This window comes from Pleurodeles waltl, chromosome 4_1, assembly GCF_031143425.1.
Source record: "Pleurodeles waltl isolate 20211129_DDA chromosome 4_1, aPleWal1.hap1.20221129, whole genome shotgun sequence".
Classification (NCBI taxonomy): domain Eukaryota; kingdom Metazoa; phylum Chordata; class Amphibia; order Caudata; family Salamandridae; genus Pleurodeles; species Pleurodeles waltl.
The window spans coordinates 337,838,041-337,864,773 of NC_090442.1; the positions used below are offsets into that span (position 1 = coordinate 337,838,041).

Genomic DNA, 26,733 nt, shown 5'->3' on the forward strand with positions numbered 1-26,733 from the left:
GGAGAAGGACTTGGCAACACAGAGGGGGCCTGCCCCAGGAACAACGACTGGGGGCCAGAGGTGGCTGCCTGGACCTGACCTGTGTTGTGAAAGGACAGCGCAAGGGTGCTGGCCGCTCCGCTAGTGATTGTGTGAACTGGTACAGAGGCTTGTATCAACGGGAACACATTGGGAAGAAAAAACAACATGGGAACCCCAAGGGCAATACAAGGGACCATTATGTTCTTCTGGTGCTTTCATCGCAGCACGCCATGTGCCATACTTCTGGCCAGGTTGGTCAGAGAGCTGATCATGAAGCTAGGGAGCCCTCGAGGGTGAAGTTGCTGCAGGCCATAGAGGGCTACCAGTTGGCCCTGGAAAACAAGTTAAGAACTGTGGCCATAGAGGTCAATGTCCTGCATACTGACCTCCTTAAAGTCTCAGATAAAGTCCACGTGGCAGAGGGATCCATTGAGGAACTTCAGATGGAGGTGGCCACCTTGAATAAGCAGTGGCGGTGGCTGAGTCTTGCTCTAGAGCACTGGAAGCTATTGTGGAAAATTTGAAGGGGGTGCTCGCACGAATAACGTACGGCTGCTGGGATTCCCTGAACGAGATGAGCGGGTGCATCCCAAGCAGTTTGTAGAAGCCTGGATCAAAGATACCCCAAAGCCTCATGGTCTCTCTGCCATGCCTGGTGTTGAGAGGGCGCACCACACACTGTTTGCACTGCTGCAGCCCGGGGCCCCGCCGTGGGCTATAATTGCTCATATCTTGAATTACAAGGACAAAGACAGCTTCCTCAGGGCGGCCAGGGACATGGATACTGCCAGGTTTGAGAGTCGGAAGATCCCAATTTAACCAGATTATCCAAACAAAGTGCAAGCGGCTCAGAGGCCTTTCTTAGAGGCAAAAGCCAAGCTCCACTCCAAGGGCCTGTGATATATGCTGTTTTACCCAGCCAGATTGAAGGTCATTTCGGAACGCAAGTCACGTTTCTTTGTAACACCCTAGGATGTGTGGCAATGGCTGGAAGTCAGGGACAAAGCACCTAAGGAGCACAATCCTGCATGGAGAACTGGATCAAGAGGACGGGCTGCGAGGGCGGACACTGGCCGAGGAACTGGCAGCACAGCAGAGACGGCTGGGCTGGCAGTCCCCTGAGATTTGTAGACTGGAGATTCAGGCAGATGGAACCATGGCTCTGGCTGCTCAAGGCCAGCAAGGTGATGCGAAAGCCACGTCATCGATGCAAGAAGAGACAGCGATCCAGGAGGAATCTGGGGCTGATGATATGACAGATGTCCCTGACTATATAACCTCTTTGAATGTTCTTTTCTTCCACAGGTAGTCGGGCTGGTTGTGCTGTAGACACGCGGAGGTCAGGCAGTAGTGCCGTGGGCAGGAGGTAGTGGATATATACCTTAAGAACTTGGTGTGGAGAGCCCTGTTATCAATATATTACTTTAATTGTATTTCCTGATGGAGAAATATGCTGTGAAGGGGTTCACTATGGGGTGAGTAGCCTCTCGATTTGGTAGACATTGGCTGGGTGGAGAGGGGTGAGGAAGGGGGGTCTGTGAGTCCTGACAGCAAGAAATCATTGGATTTGCAGTGTAAAATGTTGTTGTTATACTGTATATTCAGGAGGGGGGATTGTTCATAGCCAATAAAGTTAAAGAGGCTTTGTTAGTTATAGTTGTGGTGTGCATACTAAGACAGCGGAAAATTGCGGAGGGCTGGGGTCCCTTGACAGGGTCTGCAGGGGAGGCAGCAACAGGAGTGGCAGTTAGAGCACGACATTACTATGCTCATGGCTGAGAAATTTAATATAACAACATAGAACGTCAAAGGGCTCAGGGGGTGCACTAAACGTTAGAGTTCATTCCTTTGTTAACCCCTTCGCTGCCAGGTCTTTTCCCCCTCCTGTGCCAAGCCTTTTTTGGCCATTTGGGGCAGTTCACGCTTAGACCCTCATAACTTTTATTCCACATAAGCCACCCACGCCAAATTTGAGTACTTTTTTTCCAATATCCCACGGATTACAGAGGTACCCAGAGTTTGCGGATTCCCCAGGACGAGACCAAGTAATTAGCCAAAATACAGCTAAAATGTCATTTAAATTATTATTATTTTTTAAATGTGAAAAAAGGGCTGCAAAGAAAGCTTGCATGTATTTCCCCCTGAAAATACCATCAACAAATCCATTGCAGTGCTAAAATCACCATCTTCCCAGCTTTCAGGAATAGGTAGACTTGAATTAGAAAACCACATTTTTTCCAGTGCTGGAACCCAGACAGCTAAACATTTCTGAAACGTAGACAAAATTCTGAATTCAGCAACGGGTCATTTGTATAGATCCTTTAAGGATTTCCAACAGAAAGTAACAGCTTAAATAAAAAAAATACTGAAACTGAGATTGAAAAAAAGAACCATTTCTGTCCACGTTTTCTTCTATAACTTTTCCCAGCTATGGCAGATTTTTAAAAGCAATATACCGTTACATTGCTGGACTCTTCTGGTTGCGGGATATATATGGCTTGTAGATTCATCAAGAATCCTTGGTACCCAGAGCCAATGAAAGAGCTGGACCTTGCAATAGATTTTCATAGTATACAGGGTATAGAGCAATTCATTTGGTGAAATAAAAAGAGTGAAAAATAGGTATCAAAGAAACCTTTGTATTTCCAAACTGGGCACAAGATAAGGTGTTGAAAAGCAGTGATTAGTTGCACATCTCTGAATTCTGGGGTCCCCATACTAGCACGTGAATTACAGGGCATTTCTCAAATAGACATTTCTTTTTTTTTTTTACACACTGTCTTACATTTGGAAGGAAATAATGTAGAGAAAGACAAGGGGCAATAACGCTTGTTCTTCTATTCTGTGTTCCCCCAAGTCTCGCAATAAAAATGGTACCTCACGTGTGTGGGTAGGCCTGATGCACACAACAGGAATCACAACATGGACACTTCACATGTTTACCTTGAAATCGAATGTGTTTTTTGGAAAGTGCCTTGCCGTGGATTTTGTCCTCTAGCTCAGCCAGCACCTAGGGAAACCTACCAAAACTGTTTTTTTTTTAAAAACTAGACACCTAGGGGAATACAGGATGGGGTGACTTGTGGGGCTCTCACCAGGTTATGTTACCCAGAATCCTTTGCAAACCTCAAAATTTGGCCAAAAAAACACTTTTTCCTCACATTTCCGTGCTGCAAAGTTCAGGGATATTAGGGGAGCCACAAACTTCCTTCTACCCAGCGCTCCCAATAGAAATGGTACCTTACTTGTGTGGGTAGGCCTAATGCCCACGAGAGGAAATGCCCCAAAATACTACGTGGATACATCAAAATTATGAAATACAAAACTACCTGATTTTGCGGGGGCTGATTTTTTGGTCCTGGGCTCAGCAGCCATCTATGGAAACCTATCAAACCCAGACATTTCTGAAAACTAGACACCCGAGGGAGTCTAGGGAGGTGTGACTTGCGTGGATCCCCCAGTGTTTTGTACCCAGAATCCTCAGCAAACCAGCACAAAATTCCTAACACCCAACATTCCCCTCAGTCTCCTGATAAACATTATATCTCACTTGTGTAGGTGGGCCAAGTGCCTGTGACAGGGAAAAGCCAAAAACATGTCAAAAGTGAGGGGGAACAAAAGCATGTCCGAAAGGGCAGTTTGGAAAAAAAAAAAAAAGTTTCAGTGGGGCAGAATTTTTATCAGTATAGATGCGACAGTGCTGGTGGTAGGAATTTTGTGGATTCCAGCAGATTCCGGAAGGTTCCAATCACAAAAATGTAGCAAAAATATGTGATTTCAAGCAAGGTTGGAGGTCTGCAGGGCATTGTGGGTAAGAAAATGGTGCAGGGTGCATGTGAATCGCATCACCCTGGACTCACCCAGATCTTTCGTTTTCAGATGTATCTAGGTCTGGTAGATTTTTCTACATGGCAGCGTCCCAAAGTCCAAAAGGTGCAGCCCTCACTATTCCAAGTGGGACGATTGTGAGAGTTAGACAAGCTCTCATGGCCCAAATGTAAAACCAAAACCCAATATAATCAAATGTCCTCTTGCTTGTCGTTGGGATAAGATCTTTTAGTGTGCGGGAGGAGAGCTGAAAGACTGTTACCCTCTTCAGTTGGGGTGGGGGAATAACCATGCCCATACTGGTTGGTAGCCACCACCGCACTATTTATTTATTTATTTTTTAATTCCCTGGCATCCAGTAGGCTCTCTTCCATGCCCCCAGGAGTGGATCGAGGGTAATTGCCCCATCTGTCCACCGGTAGGCAGAACAACTTTGTACCCATTTATTTTTTAAAAAGCAATCTTCCCTGGTCTCTGGTGGGCTTTCTGCGCCCCCTTGGGGGCAGATGGGCCTCACAAAAAAAGGCGATCTGCCCCCAAAGGGGGCAGAAATGGCCAACAGTAATGTGCCCCCATGGGGAGCGACCCTTGTCCAAGGGGCTGCCCCCCTAAACAAAACACACACACACCAATCCCTGGTGCCTAAGTGGTTTCTGCCCCCGAGGGCAGATCAGCCTAATAGAAATGGGCTAATCTGCCCACAAGGGGGCAGAAACGGTCTAAAATAAATTTGCCCCCGGGGGAGCAACCCTTGCCTCAAGGGTCGCTCCCCTTGGGTGAAATTGACGTGACAAAAAAAAAAAATGCCTGGTGTCCAGTGGTTCCTGCCCCCCTTGGGGGTATATAGGCCTAAGAAAAATAGGCTGATCTGCCCCCAAGGCATGCAACACTTGCCTATGGGGGTCGCTCCCCATCTTTAAACAAAAAAAATAAAAAATAAAAATCCATGGTGCCTAGGGGCTTCTACACCCCCCACCCCTAGGGGAAGATCGGCCTAATAAAAATAGGCCGATATGCCCCCGGGGGGTGGGGGTGGATATGGGTTTAGAAAAAGCCTAATTAAAAAATCTCCCCCTTGGGGAGGGGCCCTTCCCCAAGGGGCCACTCCCCTTATTCATAAAAAAAAAAAAATCCCTGGTGTCTAGTGGGTATTACTGCAGCCCGATCGCTATGCAGGAATGCTCAGAAAGACATCAAAGGAAAGGCCTTTCCTTTCTTTCTACCCGCCCCTCCGATCAGAAGATAAATGCAAGCATTTCTCTTCTGACTGCGCCAGAAGCTGATGGGGGCGGCCTCTTATGAGGTCAGTGCACGATTGCGCGCGGACGTTATCAGACGTCACTGAGGTGGGGAGGGGGGGTGGAACGGGAAGCGATTCCCCTTCCATTCCTGCCCTGGGTTGGGTTGGGTGGGTGGGAGGCCCATGGGGCACCTGACCAGTGCTGCAGAGGACAAGGCACCGAAGGGGTTAAAAGATAGAAGATCCAAATTGCATGCCAACAAGAGATGCACTGGGGGGGGGAGGAGGCACAGAAATTGCACAGAAAATGGAGGGGTCAATTGTTCTCTGCCTCATCCTCCTATTACACTAGAGGAGTGATTATCTGGGTGGCACCTAGGGTTCAGTTCAAACTCACTTATAGCGAAGCAGATGTGGAAGGTAGGTATGTCCTGCTTCAGGGCATGTTGGGCAGGGAAGCAATTACGCTCTTAAATTTGTATTCCTCAAACAATAATGACCATGGGTTCTTTGAAGGGTTACAGGACTTGTTGTACAGTGTAGGTACCCCCATAATTTGGGCTGGGGACTTTAATGGTGTGCTGGATGGGGAAAGGGATAGTCATCCACCCAGGGGTGGTACCAAGCCCCTGATGACATGTGCACTAATGAGGGCAATGGAGAATCTGTGGCTACTTGATGGGTGGCGTATGTTCCATCCGGATCACCATGAACACACGTGTTGCTCTAGGACCCATAACACCTACAGCCGACTGGATCGCTTTCTGTTGGGAGAATTAGATTGTGTTCAGAAAGAAGCGTTACTGCATATGGCAAGGTTCCTCTCAGATCATGCCCCTGTCTTGCTGACTCTCCCTTGGAGCGAGAGGCTGAGTGAGGCACGGCCTTGGCGTATGCCATCTGACTTGCTAACGGACGTGACCTGTAGGACAGAACTGGGAACTGGAAAAGGGAACTACATGACTACAAACTGGGTAACAATGGAGACAAGAGCAGAGGAGTGAGAGGCTCTTAAAGCAGTTGTCTGGGGGAGGAGTGCATAGGCACGATTTGTGGCACACACAGAAGACTCATGGGAGACCTGAATTTTTTTTTTTTTTTTAAAAGAGGACCAATTGGCTGACAACCAGAGGAAGCAGCCACCCACAGCAGAAGCATGTGGGGAGATCTTAGCAGCTCCTAAAGAAATGTATTTGCTATGGGATATTCTGGACAAAACAGGTATCAGGCAAACTGCTAGCCTGGCTTCTTCAAAGGGAGAAGGAGCTAACCCCTATTTTGACCATATGTAATGCACAAGGTCAAATGTTGCTCCATAGGCGCAACATTTTATTGGTCTTGCAGGATCATTTTAAGGCTGTATTAGAGGCAGGACCGTGGGACAATGAGGGTGGGCTGGAGGAATTCCTGGCCTGAGTGAGGCTCCCTAGATGACAAAGGGAGGTTGCCCAGGGATTAGAGGAAAATATTTCCCTGGATGAAGTGAGCAGACATAAAGGAACTCAATACGTCCAAGGTGCCGGGCAGTGATGGCTTCCCAGCAAAGTTTTACGTGCCCTTTACACCTGTTCTGGGGGCCTCTCACTATGCTTAACACCGATCTTAAAATACTAAGATATTTGCGGCGAGGTTGACCGGAGTGTTTCGGGAATTGGTCCATGAAGACCTGTGTGGCTTTATGCCTCCGCAGACTAACATGTGTTAAAATCTACACCAGAGGAGGAAGGTGAGAAGGCCTTGGTTTCCCTAGATCTCAAAAAGGCCTTTGACACTGCGGAGTGGGCCTTTTTGAAGCCAGTGCTATGGGGCACTAGGTTCAGACCCACTTTCTTGTCGTGGCTTTCTGCTTTCAGACGCCTTGCCATTGAGGCGCTGTACAAGACAGGGTTGCCCTCTTTTACTTCTCTTGTTTGCCTTGGCAATTGAGCCTCTTGCATTGTTGCTGAGGGCTGAGCTAGCACCATGGGGGACTAAGGTGGGCAATATAACCCATGTTGTCTCGCTATACCGAACGTAGCAGTATTTTACATGTAAAATACATCAGCACATGTCCCACCTTTAACACACTGCATCCTGCCCATGGGCTACCTATGGCTTACCTTAGGGGTGCCTCATATGTATAAAAAGGGAAGGTTTTGGCAGTGTAAGACTGCACACACAGACACTGCAATGGCTGGTCTGAGACGTGTACAGGGCTACTCATGTGGGAGGTACAATCAGTGCTGCAGACCCAATAGTAGCATTTGATCTACAGGCCCTGGGGCACCTCTAGTACACTTTAGTAGGGTCTTACTAGTAACTCAAATAGGCCAGTCATAGATAAACCAATCACCAATACAATTTACACAGAGAGCATATGCACTTTAGCACTGGTTAGCAGTGGTAAAGTGCCCAGAGTCCTAAAGCCAACAAAAACTGGTTTGGGGATGACCCTGCAAAAAGGGCCAGGTCCAACAGTTTTCCTCCCTTGTTGCCTATATCTTGTGCAAAACCCCATTTGCTTTGGAGGATTGGTTCTTCCCCAAATTGAATAGTCTATTAATTTCTCTTCTATGGGCAAGCAGATGCAGCCATGTAGAGCTTGCAAGCCGGAAGAAGGATATGGAGGATTGGGGGGGCAGGGGGGGAGATAGCTGTCCTGCACATACAATTCTACTATTACGTGGCTAACCTGCAACATGCGACCAGGTGGTTCTCCCCATTGGGCAACTGGAAAACATTGAAAGTATAATATTTGAGGCATTTCCGGAATATATACTCCATCATGACAGTGATAGGAGGGGGCTTGTGTGGAGGTAGGTGCTCTGTACCAGGGGATACCTGTATTACGTTCCAGGAAGCTCAAGATACTTTTGGGATAGGTCCGAACCACTTTTTACACCATGAAAAATTGAAAAGTGTAGCGAGGGATATCTGGGTGGTTTTCCTTGTGGCACCCCAAGCCTCTGCGGTTCTGGAGGGTCTCCTCAATTGGGGAGAAGGAAGACATTTAATCACTCTCTGCTACAAAGCCCTTATATCTGACATGACACCATGCCAGTACACTACACGAAGAACATGGGAGAGGGATTTGGGTACACCTATAATGGATTCAGACTGGACGAGTGCATTGGGACTTGTGCGTACTGTGTCCTGTAGAAACAGGTTTAAACGTTTGCATTTTCACTACCTATATCGTACATTGTGTTACTCTGCAAGGACTAAGGGAAAAATAGACCTTACTAGGCAGGCCGCCTGCCCGTGTTGTGGAGATGCAGAAGTAAATTTTTTGCTCATGGCCTGGGGTTGCACACAGGTCTGGGCTTTCTGGGGGCAGGATGTGACACGTATCAAGTCGGTCACTGAAATGCATGTTCCCTTGACCCGGCTTGCCTGTCTCCTGGGAGAAGTGGCGTGTCCCAGAGGGCGTAGGATTCACTATAGAATGGCCCAATTGGCATTAATACTGGCAAAGAGGAGAGTGGCCATTGGCTGGATGAGCACAAGGGTCACACTGTTTACAGACTGGCTTTGTGACATATTGGAATGGGGAGCAGAAGAGGAATATCACATGAAAGTATCACACACAGATAAAGGGGCGGCTACAGCCATACAGCTCTGGGCTCACTTACTGGGTAGGTTTCCCGAGAATGACATCATAACATCGGAGGAGAGCTCTGAAGGGGAGGGATGAAGATCCTCTGGCTCATGGGCCCGCCCTATTCTTCTGATAGTTGATTGTGAAGTGCAGCACCATAAAACCCTATGAGGGTTAATGATCTAGGCTATACCGATGGCCCAATGCTACCACTGGATATTTTGGTGTTTCTCTTCATTGAGTAGCTGCTTTTACCTGATGTATTAAACATTTGTATCTGCTTCTGAACAGTAACTGTTAATGTATTCTTAACAGTGCTGTTGATGTGCACTACAAGTATGTTTTTTTGTATAAAACTAATATTAACAGTTTAAAAAACATGTATTCAATGAACTTGCCATTGTTAAATCTTTTAGAATAAACAATTAGCATAACGTGATTTGATGCCTTCTTACTTATTTTTATGCTGTGAAAAAAGCTCTTTGAATTATAATAATAAAAACAGAAATCATCCGCTTCAATTATACTTTCTTCATACCTCAACAATTATCTTAGAACAGAGAATGCAGCTCAGATTAAATACTATGAATATAGCTGAGCAGACTTGATTATCATGTTGTAAGGAAAATTGACCTTAAAAAACATACACTATTTTTTTTACAAATGTAACTTAAAAATGGGGATACCTAGAAGGGCAAAACATGAATATTATAACATCATTAGATTAGGAAAAGGCAAGTGTGGTAGACAACTCTTAACAAAATTGATGGAAAATATATGTTTATTGATTTCAAAAGTCATGAAATATTTTGGAGAGATTCAAACAAGTTAGGAACCACAATCAATGCAGGAGAAGCAGCATGATAATAGATATTTAAAACCAGAGCAAATTACTTTGAATTGGGAAAGGAATGTCTGCCTCACTATTGGTGCTCAGAATGACTTTGAAGGGCCGCCTAGTTTATGGCATGCCCTTCGAAGCCATTCTCCCAGCCTTTTCCCTTTCTGGACAAGATAGACAGGTGATACATAATGGGTAACCTGTAGTCTGGTTTAATATTGCTGTCACAAGGCTCTGGTGATGACAAACCATCAGGTCGAAAGCTGAGTGGTTTGCAAATGTCAACCGAATCCCAAGATGGCAAAACAGGCCACATTTCCAGTTATGTATTTTTTTTACATTACATGTGTAATTTGGGGTAAATTCTTTAAAAAGGCTGTTTTCTTCAAACTACACCTAGGAGTGGTCAATCACTGGGTTTAAAATGTTTACGTTTTATTTACGTTTGTTGAATAAATATACCCATGGATTTACCACACGTGGCGCATAATTTGCCAAGACATTTAAGACCACTAAAACTTTTACTCCTAAATCAAATAGATGAACAGAATACTGCCAGAGAATTGCCACATGATCAGCATTTTTGCTGCATAATTTAGTGAACGGTGTTGCAGAATTCTAGTAGCCCTGACAATGGTAAAGCTCTGCAGATTTGTTTTGGGGCTTCCATGTCATGATGATGAAATCTGTATTTCACAGGTGACTGTAACATATTTGCTATATTTCATGGTTCCATGTAAGATATGTGTTTCTTTAAGTTATGTTATAGTTAGATGTTGAAATAAACATTAGAGTTTAAAAAATGAAAAACCAATGAAATTCACCACTTATAATATAGTGAACTATAACCTACACCTGTGAAGCATTGCTTATGACCTCAGACATATCACTCATGACTTCTTAAATTACATTGTTGATGGCATCTCAAATATTTAATGGTAAAGATACCTGAAGATTTATGGAAAAGTCGTCCTTGTTTTAACTTTAAAGAACACTAGTCATAATTTCTATGGCAAAATGAACCACCTACTTTTGTTATCATCTAGAGAAAATGGCTTGAATGTAACAGTTTTATTTTGTCACATTTCGGTCATATACAGAATGTTAGCACTCAAGTTGTTCATTAGAATACTGTGGGAATCTGCAGAACACTGGAGAATTAACTGGAAGATACAACAGTCAAGTCTCTTCCTATATCGCTCCTAATGAATGGAATGACCTGCTGCTACACATAAGAGGCTCTTTCTCACTTCTTGAATTCCTTAAGAAGCTGAAATCTGGCTTTTAGTGTAGTCCACAAGGCCCTAGTTGTGCCTAAACCAGCTAAACTGCTCAGAAGTAGAATACCCTTCCGGGTGATAATGCACTCTACAAATCTGCTAAACATCATAATCCCTGTACCCAAAGTGGGTAACGCAATTGACATAATCCAGGGTGCTAAATTGACTTTTGTGACATACAATCTAAAAAATACATGTAACATACTTTCACAAACATTTACTACTTATCAACAGGACTGACAGATATATTTATCCTCTATAACTAATATACAATGGTCAATATTTTCCTTTTTGTCATACATCCAGGTTTAATTGGGATTACATTACATTACCTAATTTGTTATCAAAAACAAAAAAAAAAGAAATTCCCCTCAGGATTAGGACAACCCTAGCACTGCATATCTACAGTAAATTCTATCAACTGGTTAGATTCTTCACTCCAAATGACCATACTTAAATGTTTCCAACATTGTGTTCACTACTTCTTAAGCAGATGTTTGTGCCCCATCTAGTGGGCTTCTCGCAGTTTTGGATACAGTTACGTCTGGTACTCTTGTGTCAGCTTAGGTTTATGTTTTTTTCTACAGTGCAGTAGCTTCTTCCTCAAACAGCTATTTACAGCGTATATAGATTTCAGTCTTTAAAGACCATCTCATAATGAGGATGGCATAAGCACAAGTGTTAGTTAAAAAAAAACTAAGATTCTTTAACAGCCATTGCAACAAACCTATGCATAAACAATAGCATAAATGTATATATCTATCACCATACAATTAGTAATATAAGAGTAACAGAAAAACACTTGGTTTGCATTATTCATTCTTACACTACACAAACGCAATATAAGTATTTGCAACTTGAGATATATGCAGATTAAGCGATTCTCCCAGACCCCATGATTTTTTTCTCAAGTGCCTGAATCAGGATTACAGCCAGAACTCCAAGTTTAGCAACTTAGCTGCTAAGCCTTATCTTATTGCCACAAAAATGAAGTGGAGGAAATTAACACGAAGTTGGCAGTCTAAGCTAAAATCAGGAGAAAAAATATACTTCTGATTTACTAAGGGTGTTTAAAAATATACTTATATTTCATCATAGGGCCAGCGAATGTTGTAAGAGACCACAGCCCAAAACAAAGGAAGTGTAATAGAATTTGATAAATGCAAGAAACATTTTGCTTTTCATATCTTCCTGCGTATCAACTGAGTTGCTCTTTTGTATTGGTAAACCAAATAAATATATTTGGTTTAGCACAGCTCTTCTGGAACCAATGTTCCAATCTCTTAATATTGGTCTAGAATGCCATAAATACCATAAAATCAAGTTGTCATGTAAAGTAGGATGCTCAGAACTGTGGTCATTAGAACCATTTATTTTCATCAAGTTCAGGATTCATTTAGAAATTCAATTCTGAAAAAAGGGATTGTGGGATGTAAAGTGAACAAATAGTAGGCAGCATGGCTAAACACACAGAGAAGCCAGACAAGACTACTGGAAATACATATTTGCTGGTAAACAAACCTTTTGTGATGAATCGGGTGAGGGCACCCATGGAGGAGATATAGGCGATGGCGTTTGCTGAACTCTTTCATTTCTCACATTTGGAGTTGAGGTGTAAGGAGCAACCTAAGAAAAAAGCAATTTAACACAACTAAACAAAAGGGGATGTTCAGTAAATATTAGACTAGTAGATGCAACCTGTGGCCATCCTGGAAGTATAAATAGTAACATTCTAAGAAACTGCCCACCACTATTGACCGCCACTTCTTGAACTGGAGTTTTACTTATTTATTAATTAGTGATTTTATAGCACAAAAATGGCCCAAATGCATCAGAGTTCTTTATAAGAGGACAATATCCAACAGTCAATGAGATCATACATTTGAGATAAAACAGTAAAAGAGAAAAATAGACCTAATGATCACCAAGTGTCTTTTATGAGTTTGTGAGGGATCATAGATTTCACCCAAATGTTTTTCAAAGAGTTCTCTTCTGAAAGTAGCATGGCCTGGGGTTGGATGCAGACTCAGAAGAAGGGAGTTCCAGATTCTCATTACACTTACAGAGAACAATTTATTCATGTACCACCCTGAAAGCACCTGACATCGTCTGATCTCAGACGTTAAGAACAATGATAAGAACATGGTGGTATGCTTGATTCTCATCTCCCTCCTTCGGGTGTTTAACAATTTTTGGGCCATATTTTGGGCACAGAATGTCAACATTGAGATACATTTTTTTCCCTAATTATCTACCATGTTCATTGACATGGTGTGCTGCTTCTTTTGACACAATGTGATCTTTTGAGTACTTTGAAAATTGGTGATCTGATATAAGGGACTTTCTCTTTCTGTATGCAATCATTTTATATACTATCTGATTTTCTAGCCCTGAGGAAGTCTTTCAACAAGACGAAACATGTTAGCTAGAGTGGTGGAATATGAAATAAACAAGTGTCAACTTTGAGGAAGATCTGAGCTTCTTGCTCTCTGGTGCTCGAGGGTTTATGGTTTTCATTTGGAACTTTCCTTCAATTGAGGTGTTTGATGGCTACTTCATCCCTCTTGAAGAACTTGTTTAAGCTGTGAAATATTTACAGTATTTTGCAACTTTACATGTGGGGATGTGAGCCTGCAGCTTATAGTCCTAGTCATCATATGAAGAATTTTTGTTTGAAGGTAGGAGGCTCCTTAAGAAGGGATTGTATGTTTCTCGAATGCTCCAATTTTCCAGTCAGCTAGGTTGATAAAAAGGAATACAGGGCTTTGTGTGGGGTCTGGCAATTTTAAATTTGACTCTCATCTCAACTGGACGTCACTGTAAGGCTAACAAGATGAAAGTGAGGTGATTTGGTCAGATTTCTTTTGGCAAGAAACAAAGAAAGGGTGTAGCTTGCAGAATTGCTCTAAGCGGAGCTAGACATACCATAGGAATGCCAGAGAGGAATGAGGGCCAGTAGGCTAGTCTGGTGAGAACCACCTTCTGAACAGCTAATTTTAAGGACTGTTCTGGAATGAGATGTCTGATTCCCCAGAGGAGCCTTAAATGAGACAAAGCACCTTTAGCCATTGCCGCAATATGATGCTGAAGGTTTAAGGGATTTGACGTTCTCAGCAACGACAGTCTGGCACTCCAGGGAAAAGAGGGTTTCTATCTACTCTTGCACAGGTAGGGTGGACTTCTTCTGACAGCAAAGGCGGAAAGCATTCAGTTCTGCATGATTTTTTTTTTTTATTTATTTTTTATTTTTTTAAAGAGGGGAGACATTGGGCCTATTTTTAGACTGCCCAAGAAAACAGGCGAAGATTTGACCAGGGTTGACCAACAGAGAAGGCATTGCTTAGTGACATCTAACAACAGAATCAAGGATAGCATCAGAAAGGTAGCTGGATACTTTCCTTTAGTCCTGGTCTCTGTTCAACCTGTTAGCCATGAGGGGGGCGGAGCTTCCTCCAAACATTTTGCCTTCCTCCTCCTCTTTTTTTTGCTGATCTCATATTTGCTGGCCTTAGGGCTCTGCACACTTTACCACTGCTACCTAGCACTAAAGAGCATGTGCTCACTCCTTAAAATACCAGAACACTGGCTTATCCCAATTTGGCATATTTAACTTACTTACAAGTCCCTACTAAAGAAGCACTACATGTACCCATGGCCTGTAAATTAAATGCTACAAGTGGGTATGCAGCATTTATTGTGCCACCCACTTAACCAGCCAATTAAACATGCTTTAAGCCTGCCATTGCAGCCTGGGTGTGCAGTTTTAAACTGCCATTCTGACCTGGCAAAATAAACATTTTGACAGTTCCAAGCTTTCCCTTTTAATACATGTAAGTCACCCCTAGAGTAGGCCCTAAACAGCCCACACAGCACGGTGCAACGTATTTGAAAAGTAGGACATGTAATTTGAAGTTTTACATGTCCTGGTATAAAAAAAAAAACTCTTAGTCATTTTTCACTACTGCAAGGCCTACCTTTCACAAAGGATAACACTGTAGTTACCTTATTACATTTATTAAACTGTAATTTGCAAATGGGAGCAGGTAACCAGTTCATGTTTGGTGTCTTCTGAATTGTAATGAAAAACCATCTTTCATAGTAATTTTGGATTTTAACTTAACATTTTGAAAATGCCACTTTTAGAAAGTTGACATTTTGCTGCCTTAGCCATTTAGAGTCTGTAGCCTGTCTCTGTATCACATGACTGGGTTTAGCAGACAGTTGGGTTCTGTGTATTCCTCTTAGACAACCACACACAACAGAGAGCTTAGGTGAGCCTAAATGGGCCATAACTGGCAGGAAGGGAGAGCTGAGCTGGGCACAGCGATACTTACACTTGAATAGGTTGTGTCCTGCTGCTATACAAACGGTTGCAAACCCCTTGTAGTTTGTCTGAAGCCAGCACAAGGAAGGCAGGACGCCTGGGGACTTCAAAGGGAAACCTATAGAAGCTTCTCCCATCTTCCAGACGACGAGCACCAGGTATAAATATTGGACACCAGACACCAACCAGACAATACACTTTTAGACCTGTGGATACTCTGCCAGGAAAAGGATTGCTGTGCTGGTGAAAGGACTGCCACTCGGCTGGACTGCTGCTCTGAAGGACTACTGCCCTGGTGTGCTTACCTGCTACACATTATATCAAGGTTTCTATGCAGTAATTACACTTGTACATTGCAAGAGGCTAAATTTGAGTGGGCCATGTTTGCAGGGGGAAGAATATTAATTTGTCTGTGTCACTGACCAGCTCTACAAGTTAGCAAAGCTAGTGGCAAACAGCTGCAGAGAGCCAGCAGTTGAGATGAAGGATGAAAGAAGCGGCGAGGGAGAGAGAAAGTAAGACTAGAAGAAAGGCAACAGTGGTGTATCAGTAAAGTAATAAGAGAAGTGAAAGGAAAGAGAAAAAGTGACGAGCAGGCAGTGAAATCCCAAGGTGGGGAGAAAGAGATATGGTGAAAACGGGTGACCTCTAAATGCTCCAGGGGGTGGGACAAACAACGAAAGGGAGGAAGCCATAGAATCAGGAGCAGGAAATTGAAATAGACAAGGAAGCTACCTAGTCTTAGGCAACAGGCAGACCCAAAAGTTCACTCTATATATAGGTTAATACATTGGTTACCATGCAACCTGGGACAGCCATACAAAGGTGCACAGATTATGGGAAGTTGTGGCCTGATGGTGTGAGCTGCGTGAACAGTGAGCTCCAGAGGGACCAGCACATACCAAAGCTATCCTGCCTGCTTTTTGGCCCACACAACCCCCAAACAGTGAGAACACTCCTCAACACTGTCAGTCTTAATGTTTGGGGCCCCAACTGCCCACTGGGATGCTCAAAGAGCCACCCACAATCGCCGCCAGCCTGGGCAGGCACTAGGAAGCTACCAAGATGGCATCTGCGCACCCACTCCTGTGGTGAGGTTCAGTGGAGAAGATCAGGAATCGATGGGGTTCCCACTGCCTACTCAGAGTCTGAGGTGTCTGGCCTTAGAATCGGCCTTAGTGCCCCTCCTCACCCACACCTGTTGCCTGTGAGGCGGGTACAAGGCGGGGCCTGCAGTACTCTACCATGTTGAGGCCCAGAGGATTGAGGCCTGCTGCTTTAGAGGCTATGGATAAGAGAGATCGTGCTGCCTCAGGCTGCTCTGAACCCAGACATTAGTGCCTCCTGGCCACGTTGTTGTTTGTCACCCTTCCGCTATTGGTGGGTTAACAGCTGCAGAGTGTGATGTCAGCTGCTGAACTCCGCTGAAAAAGAGGCCCAGGAGAGCTGCCACCACAGAGTTTGCTGCACAGGGGTTTGGGGGGTGGGATAAAGCCCAGGGCCTGCGGGCTCGGACCGCATGGGCTTTGCACTTAATATCTTCTTTGTTCCCGGCTACTTACTGCCTGCTCTTCTTCACTGTGAGCCATGGCTTAACAGTGCAGCAGTGCTTCCTCAGTGCACCTGGATACCGATGCATTGCTGCAATTGTCCCTGGAAAGCTTAGTGGGCAACAGAGAGGACTTGTTCTATCGGGCAAGGGGCATCACACTGGACCTTTGCGCTGGTGCCTCCCGGCTGTCCTGGTGCCCTAGAGCCTCTTCCAGATGATGCAAATGGTGGCTACAGGAGCACTGTGCCGGTAGCCTACTGTGCAGCAGAGGTCCCGACGCTGCTATTGAGGTATCCGAGCACCTTAGGTTGGGGAGGACTATACCCAAAGACTTCTACTGGTGCGCTGCGTAAGGGGTGAAGCGACTGTGCGCCAATGAATGTTGAATTAGGAACTGCTCCCTCTCTTCAGCCTCTACAGGGGAAGTTAAAGAGCCCGACCAATCTATAATAGGACTCTGGGTCACTTTGCTGTGTTTGGACCGGTGACCCATCAACATTCAGGGTCGGATATTTTGGTGTTTGGTGCACTCCCAGCCCGCTTATCTAATCATGATACACTGCCTATATCCTGGTGGGCATCACCTGAAGACTCCCGACGATGACTTCACACTGCCACGCTCTGTCTGGCTCATGTGGATGAGACTGATAGGGGGTGCAAAAACATTGAGTGTCTGAGGGCTTAACATCATGACCAAGTGGAACAAGGTCCAGGCATGACTGAAAACGAAGGGTGGTCCATATTGCTCTTTACCAAGAAACTCAACTTGCATGCTGCTCTCCATAAAAGGTGGTCGGAATAGCTTTTCTACATGACATACTCTGCATTTACTAGAGATGCTGTTTCAGGAATATGACCAGGAGTACCTTTTCAGATCTTAGAAAAGAAAATTGACGGAGGAGGAATACCTGTGGTTACTAGCGGGTGACTGAGTGGTAGAGACATTATCCTAGTTAATTTGTGCTCCTAACACTAGCCACGCTGAATTAGTTGATAGACTCTCCCTTGTGTTGGTGTCATACATGACCCACCCTACACTTACTGGTGGAGACTTTAATTGCAACGCTGACCCGCTGCTAGATTTGTCGCATTCCCCTTTACAGCACTCCCCTGTAATAGGGTTAGCAAGTAAATTCTTTACACAGTTGGCACACTGGGGGCTCCTGCTGATAGAGATTACTTCTTTCACTTCTCTTTGTCTGACCTTGATAGCCTTTTAGACACCTTCCTCGGCACACCAGCTGTACACACTCTGGTGTCTTAAGTCCACTATCTAGCAATGACCATTCTGGACCATAACCCACTACTTCTGACACTGCCCTGGGTATTGACCCCTTCTAGCATACCGGCCTGGCACCTCAAAAGTGGAAACCTGGAAGACCAGACTTTCTGCCATGCTATAGGAGAAGAGATATAACAATACTTTGTGGTGGAAAAGTGCACAACCTTCTCTGCTATGACAGAATGGGACATCACAAGGTGGTGATAGGGTGAATGTAGAGCTCACATGGGCCGGGTGCGCAAGACACTTGTTACCACAGGAGCAGGATAGATATAGTGATCCTACTCAGGAGCAACCACTCATGGCAGCCTGCGAGAAACTAGCTGAACTGGTTGAAGAACTCTGATGTTTTGATTACAAGGAGCACACAGCCAGGGAACATGCAGATGGAGATAAATCAGGGATGTTGCTGGCTTGTCTAGTGAACCCATTAAAAAAGGAATCCATGATCCTAGAATTATATGATGAAAGGGCTGGTAGGGTATACACTCTGAGATTAACAAACTGTTTTGGACATACTATACCAGTCTCTAGGCTTGTAGTGATCAAGTTGCACCCGTGCCCACTATCACAAACCAGAGCAACTCCCCTTCCTCTCTCCCACTCTGGAGGCAGCACTGCAATTCAAGGCAGACATAGCTGTCGAGTAAATAACTGGCACTATCGCTTCTGTAGCCCGGGGCAATGTGTGGGGATCTGATGGATTCTTGGTGGAGTTCTAGCCTACATAAATATTTCTCAAAGACTATAAATCAATGGGGGAAGATCATATGCTGCCTCCTACTATTAGGGAAGCACAGATTGTTCTGTGACACAAGCCAGGATGCCCTGCCACTTTTGTCACATCATATAGACCATTGTTGATGTTGAATGTAGACTATAAAATCCTTGCAAGGATCTTGGCCACGCAACTTTTGCCCTGCATGCACTACATCATTCATGCAGATCAGACAGGCTTCTTCATTTCACTACCTGGTATTCCAACTCTATAGAAATGATATCCTGGAGGGAAATATAGGAAAGACGATGATACTCTCTGGACCATTATAGTTCAGGAAGACGTGGTGGGTAGGGTCGCAGTGGTGAAGATGGTGGCTTTATCTAGGCTACTGTATTTTTTTTCCCAATTTTCCCATAGTTATCCCCTAGAGTGCATTCCAGGAACTCTGTACCCTACTGATTGAGCTAATATGGAATAAGGGTTGGTGTAGTGATGCGCCCATAAAACTCCAAAGTCTTAGCCTAACTGGAGGTCATGCAGTCCTGGAATTTGAATACTATTAGGCAGTGTCGAAGATGCTCTCATTATTCTAATGAGGCTACTGGACTAAGGCGGCAGACTCACTTGCACTGTGGGGGACTGAGTCTGAACCCACTACAGGTGACACCTGTCTGCCTAATCCGGGTTTTGCTCCGGCTAACTAGCAGTGCCTCATCTCCACCCAAGAGCAGGGATGATTGGGCAGCCGAGCGCATAACAATGGATTCCTCAGGGAAATCGTGGTCACGCAGACCTCATCCGTTTCTCTCAGTTACATTAGTCTCACATATATAAGGACAATCAGAGGCAGAATAAAATTCATTAAGCTTTTATTGGAGCAACTGCATCTTAGATAATAAAGCATGTACTGCAATAACTAGGACGATGAAGCATGACAGGATTAAAATTGTGACGAGGAGGGTAAAGCATAAAAATAACGCTACCATATTGTCACTAGAATCATTAAAATGATTCCTACCTAGGCTGTTAAAGCACAGCATGTTAAGCTCTAGTTCTTCCCTTCAGGTTCCCCTGGGAGGACATCCTCCCTCATACCTGAGGAGGCGGCCTGTAGCCCACATAAGCAGCTGTAGCGAAGCGTTCAGCATTCAGCATACAGTCGTGGTCATCTGGCTGGAATCTACCTCTAACGTACATGGGTCAAACTAGTGTTTTTATAATAAAACAGCTGATGTTCCAAGAAAGGGTCCCTACGTAAGAGTGTGTATGTTTCTATGAACACTGGAGACAAAGCTTTACCACATTTGCCGGCAACCTATCTTAGTGCAGCCTCGAGAAAAGCACAGAATGAAAGAAATGTCTTGTTTAAGAACGCAGTGGTGGCCTAGGCAAATGACAACTAGATAGAGAAAATAAAACAAGACTGCAAATGTGGCCATTTTCAGAATAATAAAACAAAGCTGAATAAAATATGTCTAGGTTAAAGTGCACAGCGGCAGGCCAAGTTTGCTAAAATAAAATGTATGATGCTATAACTAAAATAACTACACAACAGCAGCATGGATGCAGTTTGTGACACACTGGGTGGCAGCTAGAGTTCAGAACGGGGCAGTCCCTTGGGTGGATATCCCATCTTTCTAGTGGTTGGCTCAACTGCTTTTGGACCTTATGACACTCAGGATTGATCCTGGGAGTCTGCAATTAGTTGTCAAACATTGTTGGATGCGCTCCCTCTAGAAAGCTAACACTCTGACCCCCTACTCGCTGACTATGCTTAGTTGGCTTTCGGTCTTCTTACCATGGATGAGCAGCCATGCTTGGCCGACTGGGCGGTGAGTGGCATCATGATATTCAGCGACCTCTACGCTGGGGGGCAATAGCAAACATTCAAGGAGCTGCAACTTACATATGGCTGATCTGTGGGGCAGTTTTTGCTTTTGGGGTTCCTCTCAGGGGTGATCTGTAGAGTGTGGGGAAAGCAAAGGCTGAGCCTAAAGACCACACGAGCTGCCACGTTATATGCACGACCTCAGACAAATGCTAAGACATCACATTTATTTCTAATGCACTGCAGGAGACCACAACTGTTCCCCCTCCATAACCGAAGGAACAAATGGTCAGCGGAATCCCATTGACAGACGAGGACTGGTCAAAGGTGCTCACTGCTATTCCTCTGGTATTGAGGAATGGCCGTTTACCTACACAGGTTGTATCGCACACGAGAATGAATAATAAATACTTCAACTCTCCTCAGGTGGCGTCCCCCAGATGATGTGTTGTGGGCACTGAACTGTTGCACATGGTCTGGGATTTCCCCATCTCAGTGAATGAGATGGAAATAATGGCATTCCTTAATGACATCAGGAACCACAATATTGTACTATCCCCCTCAACATGCCTTTTGGGACTGTTTTCTAGACCTCCCAAATGCAAGGTGACTACTAAAATCACAGATCTAGACTTAATTTTGGCCAAAACTCTTAACTGAATAAATACTAGGGGCCAAACGTTACTGAAATTTCGTGGTGACCTGAAAAGATGGACAGAATATGAGAGCATGGCCCTTATGCGAGACACCAAGCGGGGGAGGGTCATGATGGAGACAGGTAGGGCTTATGAGGGACTACAAGATGACCTTTAGAAGAAAGATGCCCATGACAGCTAAAGTGTATGCATTCCCCAATTGGCTCATTTACGACAACCAGACATTAGGCATATTCCCCTGGACGAGCGTGCTCCCTAGCTCAGCTCTCTCCCCCATGGACCTACTGAGTATCGCTATGAGCTGTTTACTTTTTAAGCAATGGAGTACTCCTACCTCCCTATATTTTGAAAGCAGTGGATGGAGTGCGGCCTTATATGTATAGCTCCTTCTGTGCAACAATTGGACTGAGTTTTGGGATTGGGATGTTGGGATTGTTTTATTGGCTCCTTTGGAGCCTAGTGATAATGGAAACATGGAGTATGTCTGTGGTGCTTACAGACATGAAGGGCTGAATGGGAAGTATGAGACTGCTCTTTCTGTCATCTCCTGTGTAACCGTGTTTTCACCACCTATGCTTTGCTCATTACAGTCCTTGTGTTACTTCCTACCTCATTGCCTGGTTGTTCTTGTCCTTAAAATGCCAATAAAATACGTTTTAAAAAATATACACAAAGTTGCACAGAGACTACAATAATAGGTATTTGCTGTAGTTCCTTCTAGGATTCCGGAAGACGTCATGTGTGAATATCAGAAAGCTGTGTAAAACAATGCTGAAATAACTATAAATCAAGAATATGATAAATGTGCTACCACATTTACACACATGAAGACGCACAAGGACACTTCTCTGAAGTTCAAAGGAAATCAGCTAACATTCAGGGAAAACTTATTTTAGAATGAGCATTACTGTAGGTCTCTTTAGCAACTAGGTTGGGCATCCTTATTTTAGCGGTGCCCAACCACCCAATCTTCCCTATGTAGGAATGACAACAAAGAAAGTGAAAGTTCGACTCACGGAACATAGGAGTAATATTAGATGCAAAAGAATAACAACAACAATGATGACACATTTTATTGAAATAGACCATTAAATAGATGACTTGACCTGGACGGTACTAGATAAACCTTCTCTTCCAACATATGTCACAGATGTAAGTGAATTTTTATTCAATCATGAACAACGATGGTTTTACCGAATCTGCAGTCACATACAGGGTTTGAATGATGATATTCCCTGACATCAGTTGAACTGTCATTAGGAGCACACCAAAGCGAATCAAACAGATGAATGGTAAAGTGATGTAGATCACTTGGTCACTATACAAGTGTTTTGATACGTGTTTGGCGTATTCCCTTCCTGTAATCTGGTAGCCCTGTCCCAATCCACACATTGCCCCCCCCCATGCTCTCCGTCCCCTGTCTCTTTGAGTAATTAAAATATCTTTTAATAGGGCAGAATAGCTTATATTGATGAGGTGGGGGCATGAAGGAGAAGAGATAAGAATAGAGCATTAAAAAACAAGGAAGGTTTTATATTTATTTTTCATACCTAAAATGGCTGCTAGATGTGGATAAAAATTTCTCCCTTTTTACACTGCATTATGTGTCACAATAATACTTCCAACATGGCCGCCGGTATGGGCCATGACAAGCCAAAGGGGGGCGGCTCATCCCTTTAAGGAGTGGAAACAAAGGATGTAATGACGCTCAACCTTTTTGGGAGAGATAATAGAGGTCTTCAGAAATTGGCCAGGTTTTACTCACGGAGCTAGAGGCGGCGTATCAGGAGCCACTGGTCCCTTGAAAAAGTAAGGAGCGTGGGAAGGGAGGGGGGATAATTGAGAGTAACACTGAAGTTTATTAAGTGCTACACGAGAAGAGCATTAACCCCGACAGAAGGGGAGAGAAGCGGACGAGGAGCCGCGAGGGTCATTGGTTACGAAATGTGTTTTCCAATGCAGGTATCCTGGGATGTTTTTACCTGGTAGTTGTTCTTGGACAAAAATATGGTTTTCTTCATTTTACTTAGTGTGTGACTACAGAGTGGTGCGCCCACCCGGCTCCGGGTTGAAAAATTACCTAATAGAAACTCGGTGAGTGTGAGATTAGTTTTATTTGAAGACAATAAGCTCACTGCTTGGGGGTGAAACAAACCTGGGTGATGGTTTGAACTACGAGGGCATTTCAATGTGGAAAGGATTAACAATGATAGATGGGGGAATCAATGCACGCATCAGTTTGCACATGTAGATATTCTGGGAGAGGGAGACACTGGATGGGAAACATCCTGAACTGCAAAAAGAACATTTACCTGTGTGATGTTTCTTTTCTACCCTTTATATTACAGATAACCCAAAGTGTGTATACAAACAGGGACAAATGTACCCGGATACGCAGAGTAATACAAGCCCTGATCTATGACAGGTAGGGGAGAGAAATAATGGGGATCCGTTGAGGTCCTGATGAAGGCCAATTGACCCTCACGGGCAGCAAAAAACGGCCAAAACATGTTGACTGGTGAACAGGTATTGGGGTGAACAGGTAATGGAATCCTGTAAGCCACCACCAGGGGTCCATTTTTAATCCTGTCCAGGGGGTCCTTTAATAAAATTGAGGAAGGGGACACCCTTGAGACAGTTTTATGTTCTGTTGTTTGTTCAGATCCCCGTTTTTGTTTGTGTTGTGGCATTGTGTTTTCTGTTCCCCACCCTTACTGCTCCACTCCAACGTGGTTCTACGTAGGAGTGTGTTAGCAGAAGCCCAATGATGAAGCATGTCACAATGAGTGGGTGAGGGCAGTTTTGTAGTCGCCCGCCCACAGGGGAGGGTAATGTATTGGTTTTTCTTGTCCCTTTTGTGATAGTGGTAGATATATTGGGAGGTTGGACAAGGAGATTTTTTTCCTCTCACCCCTTCATAGGTGTATTGTTACCCTTATTTTAGCATCAGGCCAGTAGCCTGTGTACTTTACATTCATATGCATTTTATCCATTTCATATTTATTTTTTTAGCACAGCCAGATTTTAGCTCATGGTTTTAATGTTTTAATCAGCTGCTTCTTTCCAAGAAGTCATAGTTGTTCACGCTGCAGATTTTATTAGCCATTTGTACACAATGCACTTTGAGCCCTGTGCAAGGCTGTCATATACTGTACATGTTATATCAACTCATAAGGCCACTCCAGGAGCTCAGGAGTCAGTCTCCATTTTCCAGACACATCAGTACATCAGGCCTGTTCTTAGAATTCTGTTAGGTTTATTATATAAACAACACATAGGCCTAAAGGAGGCAGAAGGCATGCCAATCATGCCTGTCCTGGGACGCACAACATTTGTCAGCTTTGCTGATCCTGACTCCTCATCTTCCCGAGGGGACTGCCATCCAAACAATAGACAGACCCTTACCACCCTACTCATGTATGGGGGTCGGGGTTACTCTCTTAGATCAGAACAGGCAGAAAGGTTACCACAACTATGATCTCAGAATTAGACTTAGGATAAAGACAGGAAACTCTAGGCTTTCGAGAATCCTACAAAAGGGTGGGGTTGCTAATCTTCTTTACATTGGTTGTAATGATGATTACTGTACGTATGTTTCATCTGCCTTAGTACCACAGCTCATGATTTGTATACTAGGATGTAATTGATTCAATAAATTTACTGAAATCCAGTTTGCTTCCTGTGTTCTGCCCTGGCAAGTGTGAATCACTGAGTAACAGAGAGAAAGAGGTATGATCTGTTCCCACAACTTCCCAGAGGAGTCAGAGTGTCAGGTTTAGGTTGCTACAAATTACCTTCTTCTTACCAGGGTGGGGTGAGGCAGTGCAGGATAGCCAGGAGTAAGGCCGACAGATTCCAAATGGTGTTGAGTTGACTCAGTCTCCCACACTCGGTGGTGCTGCTGCCCTAAACATGCAGTTTTATTACTCTAATGGGAACCGCATGACAGAGAACAGTTCCAGGAAGAGTTTATGGTAGCAGCAAATTGAGCATTGGGATCCATGTGGCAAGTGCATAACCGGTACAAAGAGACACATATAACCACAAAGACTGCCACAGCAGAACATACACAAACAACCGTTCACAAACATCTTGAATCTTAAGATTCAGACTGTTTGTTTCAATACAGCTAAGGTCTCCTCCAAATATACTATACTCCCTAGTTGAGCTGTGTAGGCCATTAATCAGAGAAGAGAGTGACACTGAAAAAAACATAGTAAATCTGCCTACAGGGCGTTTGCATCTGTGGAGACCGTACACAGGAGGAAAGGTGCCCTAACCACAGAATGTTTCTACTTTAAAATGTTTCCTGGGGAGGAAAAGGATATTGATGAAATTACACCTCCTTTGGCACGGAACCCATTTTTACAGTTTAGGTACCAGTTCCTTCTCACCGAACATTCTGCATAAAGTGGGCTGGCGTACAACAGGTGGGAGATGAGTGTCCAGCTGCAGAGGATGCTCGGCAAGCATCCCCCACATTTTGTTCTTCTGCCCTGCCTACGGTCTGCAGAGGAAAAAATGGCTATTGCCCTTTTTGCAGGACTTTGGGCACTAGAAATAACATATAGGCCTTTAGGATCTTAAAGACTGATGGCTCTAGGTTGGTGGTTTTTGAAGTTTTAGGATTCCTTATGCCTGCTTCCATTTGCTGTTCAAAATTTATCCGAGATAGTCATCTACAATTACTAGGTCAACAGTGTGGAAAGGACTGGTGCAGAAACTCCTCTAGTATTTTGTATTACATGCTGCTATGTTCCTTTGTGATTGTGCTACTATGAATTTTAAAATGTTGTTTCTATCTGCACTTTTACGATGCCACTTTTAAAGGTTTTAAATTCTGACTATTATGTTTTAATCAAATTTATTGGTAGTTGCTGCACAAAGTCACTTTACATAGTTTTTGTGCTCTCATAGCTTTATGCAGGCCACAGGTGCTGTAGGCAATGCCCCTATAAAACTACATTGGTCCTACAGTTTAGGATAGGGATACTTTGGGAACTTCCATTAAGTACTATTCTAATAACAATGGATTTATAAGTATAAAATGTGGTCTTTTGAGGTTTTTAATGTGTATGGTATTCATGGACTTTTATGCATGGGTACTTTTAGGATCCTTGAGGGATCGAATAAAGAATCTAAGTTGAAAGAACTCTAGACACCCATCTCTATCTAAATGGGCCTTACAACTGAGAAAGCAAAGCAAATAAGAGGCTATACCTTAAGTGCATATATTGTATATACTTTAGGTTATGGTTATGTAATTTCCAAATATAATTTTAAATTGCCTTTTTCCATCCCTTTCCCCAAAATAATTTAACTGGTATTCTATTGCTGGTGTTTGAGAACACTTAGCAATATTGTAGCAATCTAATGGCAACCTTATTCATAGTACATTTTTAATTAGAATGAGTTGTTTCTTGACAATTGTGGTCCAAATGTTAGCACAGACTATCTTGTATATTCAAACTAGGTTTTAAAACTGGTAAACTATAGTAGTAAGGAGGAGATTTTTTTTAATTGTGAAGTGAGCGGTTTGCCAAACAGCTTTTCACATTTGAAACCCAAAAATGTAAATGATCC

At 43.9% G+C, this 26,733-nt stretch overlaps 1 protein-coding gene across 9 annotated transcripts in view; it reads right to left on the bottom strand.

Moving 5' to 3' along the window:
- EPS8 (EGFR pathway substrate 8, signaling adaptor) overlaps positions 1–26,733 on the bottom strand; it is a 790,402-nt gene that overhangs the window by 109,958 nt on the left and 653,711 nt on the right. For 8 of the 9 annotated variants that reach the window (XM_069228468.1, XM_069228462.1, XM_069228469.1 and 5 more), the window contains one exon: positions 12,309–12,413. The exons of the other annotated variant lie outside the window; for it this stretch is intronic. In XM_069228468.1, coding sequence (XP_069084569.1) covers positions 12,309–12,413 — 105 coding nt within the window. The remainder of the gene's footprint in view (positions 1–12,308; positions 12,414–26,733) is intronic. 9 annotated transcript variants of the gene reach the window in all.